General features: G+C 34.6%; 1 protein-coding gene across 5 annotated transcripts in view; it reads right to left on the bottom strand.

Annotated features, from left to right (window-relative positions):
• Window positions 1–10,663, bottom strand: part of DST (dystonin) — a 496,305-nt gene that overhangs the window by 164,033 nt on the left and 321,609 nt on the right. For all 5 annotated transcript variants that reach the window (XM_011960180.1, XM_011960181.1, XM_011960182.1 and 2 more), the window contains 12 exons: window positions 10,379–10,540; window positions 10,188–10,292; window positions 7,481–7,576; window positions 6,761–6,886; window positions 5,966–6,118; window positions 5,630–5,784; window positions 5,298–5,424; window positions 4,338–4,521; window positions 3,367–3,524; window positions 2,696–2,874; window positions 1,739–1,877; window positions 740–933 (listed from right to left, as the gene is read on the bottom strand). In XM_011960180.1, coding sequence (XP_011815570.1) covers window positions 740–933; window positions 1,739–1,877; window positions 2,696–2,874; window positions 3,367–3,524; window positions 4,338–4,521; window positions 5,298–5,424; window positions 5,630–5,784; window positions 5,966–6,118; window positions 6,761–6,886; window positions 7,481–7,576; window positions 10,188–10,292; window positions 10,379–10,540 — 1,778 coding nt within the window. The remainder of the gene's footprint in view (window positions 1–739; window positions 934–1,738; window positions 1,878–2,695; window positions 2,875–3,366; window positions 3,525–4,337; window positions 4,522–5,297; window positions 5,425–5,629; window positions 5,785–5,965; window positions 6,119–6,760; window positions 6,887–7,480; window positions 7,577–10,187; window positions 10,293–10,378; window positions 10,541–10,663) is intronic.

The raw sequence follows: 10,663 nt of genomic DNA, 5'->3' as shown, positions 1-10,663 counted from the left end.
TGCACAAGTATACATATGTAACAAACCTGCACGTTATGCACATGTACCCTAGAACTTAAAGTATAATAAAAAAATAAAAAATAAAAAAAAAAATAAAAACCACCACATTAAACCTATGTATCATATTTGTTAGAGATAACACATATTTGAACATAATTTTATTTTTCGAGAATGGCACTGTATCATAAGAGCATTTCATTTGCATTAATATAAGCATGAAAATGAACAAGAAAGGACACAAATTCATTTATTTTAAGATGAACCCTAAAATCTTTTTTAATTCAGTAACTGAGCAAATGATTTTGACTTTCTTGTATCTTCAATTAAAATGAACATTAGGGCATTTCCATTTATTTACATTTCTTAAGTCCAGTATAGAAGCTACACACAGCCCTATCACATACATGCTTCATGCTCTTACTAAGTCATGGTTATTTGAATATTACAAGTTGGTAATAATTAGAGAACTACATTGTTTTTTCCTTCAGAAAAGGCAAGCAGATTAACTACATAAATGCTAGAATACATGAATAGAAACAGAGTTGAAAAAAATGCTTATTTTGAAGTTAAACGTCTTACTAAAGTTGGCCAAGAAAGAAAGAAATATGGCTAAGTAGAGATATTGTAATTAACAAATTAACTATGGAAGTAAAAAACATAGCCTCATGTTTAGATTTTACTCATTTACCATAGATAGACATTAAATCTGTGCTAAAACTGAACAAAAAAGGATACTAACCTGTTGTCAATCTGCACATGAACATTTTGCCACCTTTCAACTAATTGATCTGCTTTTTCTTTGTGCCAGTCAAAATCAAGGTCCCGTTCTTTATACGTTTTAAACATTTCATCACTAATGGCTTTAGCTTTCTGCAACTCATCCTCTAATGCATGGAATACCTGTCTCTTTTCATCTACTTCAGATCTCCATTGCTAAAATACATTAATTGGTAAAAGTTATAAAAATGTTAACCAATCACTGGGTAAATACATTATTTACCTAATTACAATTTATTTACAAATGACAGGTAGAAAACAAGATAAAGGAAAGAATGTCTTTCATATACAAGATGTTACATTAGTTCAAATCTTACAAAATTTTCAATATTTGACTGTACTCTGATTTTTTAATGACAATTTTATAAAGTTCAGCCTAATAAAATTTGTATATCAACAAAATAAAATATATTCCATAAGCAAGTTTGCTACCTCCAATAATAAAGTAAGTCTTTTCATTGTCTGCTTTTAAGTGCCTACTAATCCCATTGTTAAAAAGGAATACATGCATTAAAAATCACTGAGATAACTTTCAAAAACTGATTTGCAATAGTTTCAACATTTGCTAAAGAAATACATATAGATGAGTTGAACTACAAGTCTTTTTCCTTTCTCAGATTAACTTTTCTATTTACCTCCTTGATAGCTTAAATTAACTTCTTTTTTAGCAAGTTATCTATCACAAATAATTTAATGTTTAGCTTCGACTCCTCTTGCTACCAACATGAATTGACTATCAAAAGCTGCTGTCAAAAGGGTTCGAACTTCAAATGAGAACCCTCCTCAAGCTAAAATGATTGAAGATACTTATTTAGAGTAAGCTGTGAGATCATAGAGACACAAATGGAATAAATCCATTCAAAAATCCAAGATATTTAATGCTTGATGTTTGAAGATCTAAGTGCTAGAGAAATACCTGTAGAATATGATATTTAAAAATAGCCAAAAGTGAGTCTCATACCTTTAAAGTACTTATTAGATTCTCAATATTATTCTTGTCAGCTATAACTGCTTCTTCTTCACACAATTTAGTTTCATAGAGTTTTACAAGGGCTTCTGCAGCTTGAGTGTTTTTTAACACCAAGTTAACAGTTTTTAACCTTAAAAAGGAAATTAAACAATAGCCACCTATTGTTAAATGTTTACTTTTGCATAATGTAGTCCTGAAGCACCATTATGACACATGACATAACATGTTCTTCACGTTGGAACACTGATACATTTACCATGAAACTAACATTTTTCTGGCTTTCTTCTTAATAGAGACTATGTGCTCCAACCCATCCCATGACCCACAAATGGTATTCAGCAAGAGATTGCAACATAAGATGGTTTCTTTCTAACTTTGTTTAAGTATGAGACGAAAATTCATTGGCTACAACTGCTGAGCTACCAAAATTACACGCAAAATGTGGGAGGACCATACATTACATGCTAATGTCTGAAGCACACCCACTATCAACATAGAGAAGTGTCATCACTCCATAAAAATAACGCTTTTTTTTTTTTTTGAAACGGACTCTTGCTCTGTCACCCAGGCTGGAGTGCAGTGGCGTAATCTTGGCTCACTGCAACCTCCACCTCCCAGATTCAAGCAATTCTCCTGCCACAGCTTCCCAAGTAGCTGGGACTACAGATGCCTACCACCATGCCTGGCTAACTTTTGTATTTTTAATAGAGATGGGGTTTCACCATGTTGGCCAGGCTGGTCCTGAACTCCTGACCTTAGGTGATCCACCTGCCTTGGTTTCCCAAAGTGCTGTGATTACAGGCATGAGCCACCATGCCCAGCCAATAATGTATTTCTTAAGACAAAATAAAATGCAATATTTATATTAATAAAAAAATTTTAAATTAATACTAAATAAAAATGAGAGTTGTATGAAGCAATTTATAAATTGAGATAGCAGTTACATACTTATCTATGTAAGTGGAAGACATAGAATAGACTTGGTTCATGTTCTGAAGGACCACATTAAGCTCTGATCGTAGGGTAGGGACTGATGCAGAGGCTGCTGCTTGACTGAAAAACTCCTCACACTTATTTGTGATAGTTCCCAAATCATCTTTAAGTCGTTCCAGCTCTTTCTTTAGTTTCTATAAAACAGAGAACAAACAAAGGTATCAGGCCATCACCTGTGATTAGGTGCTTTTCTTAAACTAGTTTAAAAACACACATTTCACATTAAGACCAATGACTTAGAAATATACATATTCTTTGCTTTTTATCAAAGAAACCACGCCATGGCATTCAAGTTTTACAATCAATAATTCCCTTACTGCTCATCTCCTTAGGCTCAACATCTAACTTACTACTTTTGCACACAGCAGGTGCATAATGACTTTTATTACAAGTCTTTATGTCCTTCATCACAATGAAGGTGAGAGTGTACATATTCTCATGTTTACCTGAGTCAGAGGTAGACTGAATCCTAGTTTATAATCAGCAATAATTACATAATCAGACCTCACCTCACACTAGACTGGCTAGTGTGAGTGTACAAAACTGAACATTAAGAAGTCACAAGAGATGATACGTAAGGTCATTAAGAGAGTTAGTTTTTTTCCCAACATATTTATAGCTCTCACCTCTTGTTCTGTGATTCTGAACACACTTTCATGCAAATCATCTCTTTCCAGGGGGGTTCGAATCTGTCTAATCAGCCGATCTTCACAGTTCTCTAACCTAAGTCTAATGTTTCGAACTTCAGAGATGTAGAGATTATAAACTGACTCCTCTTGCTCCTCTGTGAAAATAAATATGATGTTTAGAAAATACCTTGTCTTCTATCTCTTAGAAGCTTCTGTTTATGTTTTCATATGACAACTTTATTATTACTGGGACATAGCTAGTCAAGCGAATGGTTCCTGTTTTCATCACAAACCCATTCTAAGGGTATAAATCTTAAAACATATATCTTAAAATTTAGGAATAATTAATAAAATTTCCCAAATGCCATCTGAAGTACCAATTTCTGATTAAATGCTGTCCAAAGTAGTATGTTGCTATTTTACGTTCACAAAAATGTGAATTATATTAGCTACAGATTAATTACAAAAATCAAATAAAAATCCTTAAAAGTAAAAAGTAGGTGAATAACATTTAATGTTTACGATTTTTTAAAAATAGAATATTACTAATAAAATTGTCTCTAAAATCAAAAAAGTTCAAAATAAAATCTTTATCTAACAAAAGTTAACTAGGCAAAAACCTTTTGCTTTAATCCTTGTATAAAATCCAAGTTTGGTTTAAGTGGGAAAATAATTGAATCTTTTCTGAAACTGAAGGATTGCAAAATAATGAAAATGATGAAAAGTAAGAATTCGTTGTTTGTCCAACCAGTTGGTTGGCATCTTTTATTAATTCATCATTTGGAAACAAATAAATCCCTTCTTGAGTCTTCCTACCTCAAACATGCTTTTACTGTTCCAGCAATTGTGTCTACATATCATAGGCTGAGTGATACAATATACCTAAGATTGAGATTCCCATGGAGAGCAAAAATTAGGCAAAACTAAACACCTATGGGGAAAAAAAGACAGGGATCCCCATGCTTTACCTCTTTCTGCAGACTTAAGAAGTTCTTGATAATACTGCTTACATACATTAACCTCCTTTTCCAGTTGTGTTATATCTGAGCCTGAAAAGATTTGGGACTCCTGGCTATCTTCCAGAAAATCTTCAAAACGAGATTGTAGATTACTTAGAACTTGCTGATGTTCACCAGGTAGCATTGTCTTTATCTAAAGAAGACCAAAGACCCATGTAATTCATTCCATTACTAATAGATTTGAATGGGATACACTTCAAATTGGTTGTATGGTATATGCCAATCTAAACGAATAATCATCAATAGAAACATTTGAAATTAACTGCCTTTTCCATTAACAATTTTAGTGGCTTTTTTTTCTTTTGAGACGGAGTTTCGCTCTTGTTGCCTAGGCTGCAATGGCGCGATCTCGGCTCACTACAACCTCCCCCTCCCAGGTTCAAACAATTCTCCTGCCTCAGCCTCCAGAGTAGCTAAGATTACAGGTATGCACCACCACACCTGGCTACTTTTGTATTTTTAGTAGAGACGGGGTTTCTCCACGTTGGTCAGGCTGGTCTCCAACTCCAGACCTCTCAGGTGATCTGCCCACCTCGGCCTCCCAAAGTCCTGGGATTACAGGCGTGAGCCACCGCACCCGGCCAACAATTTTAATGACAAAGAAAAACAAGTCTACAAAACTCAATAAATGAAATCAACTGCACCCATTAATGTATATCCAACAACTACATTCTGTCTCCCCATCTCACAGTAAGCACTGAATGAAATTTGTGATCTCCGGATTTCCTCAATTCTTAAAAAATGCCTTACATGCTGTGGGCATATAACAAATATTCACTGAATAAATGAATATTAGCATGGATTTGCCAGACTCCATTCTATTCTACAGCAAATACAAACTCCACCACACATATGAAAAGGCACACACATTTTTGGACATATTGGGTTGACATACAGATTCACACTTACTGAAGCCACATTGCTGGCTCGAATTCTATCAATTTCATTGATGAGATAATGCCAGGATACTACACTCTTCATGTTTATGTGAGACTCATGCCAAAGAGTCAGGACATTCTGATACTGTTGCTCAATTCTGAAATACATGAAAAATAACTCAGATTAATCTTTTTACTCCCTCTGAAAACACACTGCAATTTTTCTTTTTGTGTGAAATATTCCATGTTTATTAGTTCTAGAGACTTCTGATCCTGTGGGGCGTTGACAAAGTATTAACTGTTTCTTCAACCTTCAGAGAGCCCCCAAAACTAGATGAATGTTTTCAGCTAATATATACAAACCTGTTGGCAAAGTCCACCGCTTCTTTGTTTGGCGGAGGAACGGTGAAGCACACAGATGGGACCATAGCCTCGTTCCCAGTAGGACTAATGACCTTCCATTTAGCACGATGAGAGTTATTCGCCAAAACACATTCATCATCTTTGTAAATGGTTATCTGGTTTTAAATAAAGAGCAGAGTAACTCAATGAGGTCACTGTTAACTGTTTTCCATACTCAATCCTAGGATTTTTTTTGTTTTATGAGGGGGGAAATCATCACTAGTTAGCAATATGATCTCATTTACAAAATATATGAATAATGACAGAAACTGGTGTGTTTCTAGGAGTTGCAAGTACCTCAATTTGTCTGTAGTCACAGATAGCTTTGATTGGAATAGAAGTTTTGAGTGGACAGTCAGAATTCCTTGGCTTCAGTTGAATTATTGTTTTTGCTTTTCCCATTAGGCTTGCTATAGTGCTTTTGTACTGCAGAAGTTCTTCTTTCTCTTCCTAGGTAATAAACACAGTGAATTTTAAGAAGTAAAAGACTTGTATTCTCCATGCCTTCAGCACTTCACACAAATTAACCTTCATCAGAAAAGTCTTCTCTGACTACCTAGTCTAAATTTTCAATCATTCCCCCTCCACCCTGTCTTGTATCCCTCTTCCTTTCTTTGGTTTGTTTGGTTTCCTTTTTCTTCTTTGACATTTACGCTACCTAACATATTATATAAATTTTACTTATTTATCCTATTTATTGTCTAACTCCCTCTCTAGTATGTAAGCACAATGGTAGAGATTCTTGTCTGCTTTGTTCACTGCTGTAGCTCTAGAACCTAAAACAGTGCCCAGGATATATTAAGAACTTAAAAAGTATTTGCAGAATGGATGACTAAACACACACGTGTGCACGCACGCACACACACACACACACACCACTATAAAACCATCTTAAAATATCAAAGCTATCACATAAAAAAACACTTTTGTTGTATTTGTTGCCAAAAGAATACTAAAACTGAATGTGCAAATGTGTAATTGAATTAGTGGGAAATGTCAAGAGTGCCAATAAAATACAAAGTTCTGCTCATATAAAACACTAATCTAATCACTTATGCATACTTATAAAATGCATAGGTTTTGTATTAGTACCATTGATTCCTGAACAAGGTCTTCTAGCTTGTGAATGCTGCTTGATCTATCACAGCTGTACTTCCGCTGAATGGCATCTTTTAGATTCCTTAAGTAATCAGTAGCTTCTTTGGCATCATTGAAAAACTAAGGAAAGAAGAAACCTGGCAGTTAAAGTATGTTAAATACCAGTAAAGCATACAGTTGTCACCCTCCAAAACCAAGGTCCTATGTGTACCCCTCATAAGTGAGAACAGAATAAAAGCACAAGATAGCTTAATAGTCACATCCTTCCTTGAACCAAAGAATAACCCTTGAAGTTGAATAGTTATGAATGAATATACTAAGTGTCCAAAGCTTATGTGTATACGATATTTTGACTCTTTTATTTTGACTGAAGGTCTGTTTTAAATTAGGATGTAAACAATTTTTAAGTAGGAGTAAAATTCCAAGAATACTTAAAAACTTCTATGATTTTAGAAGTTCAACGGTTATAGATGGTTGATTCTCTATATGAAAACAGTTCCTAAATAAGAGACACATTTGTAGAGTAGAATAAAGATTTTAGGATATCTTAAGCGATTTTTAAAGGATTCCTGCATTAACAGAATAGTTCAATCTATCTCATAGGACATAAAACCAACTCTTCCAGCCTACAAAGGAAACAATTCACATATATATGTATATATATACATATATATATGTTATGATTTTATTGAAGTTATGATTCTACTCACATACCTCGAAATATGCTGTGTTCTCCTTTATGTGCTGCTCCACACACTGGCAGAGCTGTAAGATCCAGCTCCACTGCGTCTGCATTGCTGCTCTGTAGGCCTTAAAGATAAAACAGAGCCATTTAACTAACTGGAGAGAAACAAGGCACACATACCTTTTGATACTGATGCTTCCAAATGCTAACTCCACTATCTAAATAGATGACCAATTGTTTTGGCAGAATAAGACTTGAAAATCAGGGCAGTGACTGGGCATGGTAGCTCATGCCTGTAGTCCCAACACTTTGGGAGGCTGAGGCAGGCGGATCACTTGAGGTCCAGAGTTCAAGACCAGCCTGGCCAACATGGTGAAATCCTGTCTCTATTAAAAATACAAAAATTAGCCAGGTGTGGTGGCACATGCCTGTAATCCCAGCTACTCGGGAGGCAAGGCAGGAGAATTGCCTGAACCCACGAGGTGGAGGTTACAGTAAGCCAAGATTGCGTCATTGCACTCCAGCCTGGGGAACAAGAGTGAAACTCCATCTCAAAAAGAAAATCAGGGCAGTAAAATTTTCCTCTTATCTAAGTCTTCTCACTTATACAAAGTCAGTCCTAAAGTTTAAATACAAATTTTTAAACCACGCAAGTTGATTTATTTTCAATTTTCAGCTTCTTGAAATTTCTTCTTAAAATATAAGAAAAAAATTAACTCTTGCTACGGGAAAAAAAAATATTTAAAACTAAAATAAATGCAAGCTATCCCTCCTATTTACAAAACCAATGCTTGACTCCTTTGCCACCAGCTCTTACATCTGCTTTGTGGAATCCTCTTTTCTTTTGTGGCACATTCATCTCTCCTTTCTCTGAATTTTTATGGTGCTAGATCATAAAATATACCTTCTAACACAGAAATACATGGTTATGTAGTTTTCTCTTTGTTTTTGCTGGGGTAAGGTTTGGGGAGGGTGGAAAAGGAAATGTGTGTACTCCCAAATCAGTGTAATTCTGAAATTATAATGATGATAATACTAGGAATTTTTATTTTTATTTTAAAAATGTGTTTCTTGAACTTTAATTCAATACAGAGTGTATCTTTCATGAGGGTAAACAATATCGTAGAAAGGATACCTACTTCCTTAAGGAAATATGAAATACTCTTTTCTATTTAAGGTACAATTCACTGATTTCCAGAAGAGGGCACTCGAGATGCTTTAATGACTTTTAAGTAAGCCTGTCATTTTTCCTCCTTTTGGAAAAGCTCATTCCTGCTGAGCTATAGTTAGGCAGCATTTCCGAATGGAATGTATGATGCAGCATTGAAAATCTGGCAACATATCATGATCATATTCTACCTCAAATTAAGCTACTTTCAGTAAACTGGCTAGAAAACATGTATCATATATTCTTTTTTCATATAAAACATGAAACAATATTGATAATTAACTAAATATTACCCATGTACCCAAACAAGACACTGGATAGGCCAATGGGATCATAAAGATGACCAAGGTTTCATTTTACTTAAGCAATTTTTCATTAATTAAATTATAATTTCTACATAAAAGTGATCAGAGTGACATTCACATGTTCCATTCCCATCAAAATTCTTGGCCCATAATAGTATTTCGTAACAGTTTTCATCTCTCTACCCTAAGAAATACTCTCTCTTTAGTTTATTAGTGTACAAAACCACATACCAGGCCCTCCATTATTCTACTTTCCTTTCCCAAAAGGTTCCCTAACTCTTCTACGTTTTTAACATTCACATGTGACATTTCATTTAGACACAAAACCGTATTTTATATAAAAGATCATACATACCATCCCTAAAACTTCCTGATGAGCCTAGAATTATACTAATATTTTGAGTTATTATGATTTCAGTGAACCTATCAGATTCCTTTCCTCAACTGTGAGTCTGAAGCATGACAACTTTCAAGACAAGCATCATTTTTTTTCCTCTGACAAAATATCACATCTGACTGCCCATGAATGACAATCCCTAAGCCCATGTGTGACAATCCCTACTTTCTTACATAACCCCCCATCCTCCATTCAGAAAGTCACTAACTCTGTCTAATATACAATTTAAAACATTGTTCCAACTGCACAGGCAACCTGATAAATCCCATCTCAATTTTCCGCTTCTTAACTTGAAATGTTCACTGCACATCACAAAGCCTTGTCACAATGCTGTCCCAATACACCTCACAAAACCAGCGCATAAATAAAAGTAGTAAACTGAATCGTAACAGCTGGTATTTTTTTGAGAACACATAATGTACCAAAAACTGTACTAAGCAGTAAGAGTAAATTATTTCCTTCTTATTCTCATCACAACTCTATGGATTAGAGGTAATTTCTCCCATTTTTGGTAGGAAAATGAGGCTTGGCAAGACTACGTCACTTCTGCAATGTTACACAATCAGAAATAAATAATATGGCAATGCTTATATAGAGAAGGTATACATATAAAGGTATTTATATTTATAGTAATACATCTTCTCAGCCAGAGGCTGACAAGGGTACTTTTATTCTAAGTGATGGGTGACATACTTAGAGCCAGAGAACAGAAGGCAGTCAGTACAATTTGTCAGAAACATTATTTTTGAGCCAGGCTTTAATAAAAGTTAGATGGCTTGTAATTTTCAACTGCTCAGCAATAAAATAATCTGAAGGGAAATAATCATATCAATATTCAACCAACACCATTACACTGTCCAGCTTACCTCAATAGTTAACCGGGCTGGATGGTTTTCTAGAAGTAGCTGCTCTGCTATCTCCTGAACTGATTTAATATTTTCTTCCTTTTGATCAAGTTCTCTCATTAATTCCTTCAAGAAAGAATTAAGAAGTGTGTTAGAAAAATATATAAACCTAAAATGCAACCCTAGTATGCAAGTACAAAGGGTGTACTTACAGCATGATAATCTTTTTTCCTAGCTATGCTGGTGTTTCTCTCACTCCAGTCATAAGCAACTTCCTCCTCTTCTTTTTCATTCAACCAAATAAGTTCATTAGTCGCACGACTTACAAAATTATGGAGTGTATCAAGGTGCCGTTCCTGATTCCTGGATGTATTCTTTAGTAAGGAAAATCATTATAAGAATCACGTTTTTGCCAAATATAGATAAGGAAAACAGAAGGTTTTTAAAAAAAAAAAAAAAAAAAAAAAAAAAAGAGTTTTAAAAAAAAAAAAAAAAAA

This window comes from Colobus angolensis, unplaced genomic scaffold, assembly GCF_000951035.1.
Source record: "Colobus angolensis palliatus isolate OR3802 unplaced genomic scaffold, Cang.pa_1.0 Scaffold51, whole genome shotgun sequence".
Taxonomy (NCBI): Eukaryota; Metazoa; Chordata; class Mammalia; order Primates; family Cercopithecidae; genus Colobus; species Colobus angolensis.
This window is presented reverse-complemented; position numbering and strand designations above follow the sequence as displayed.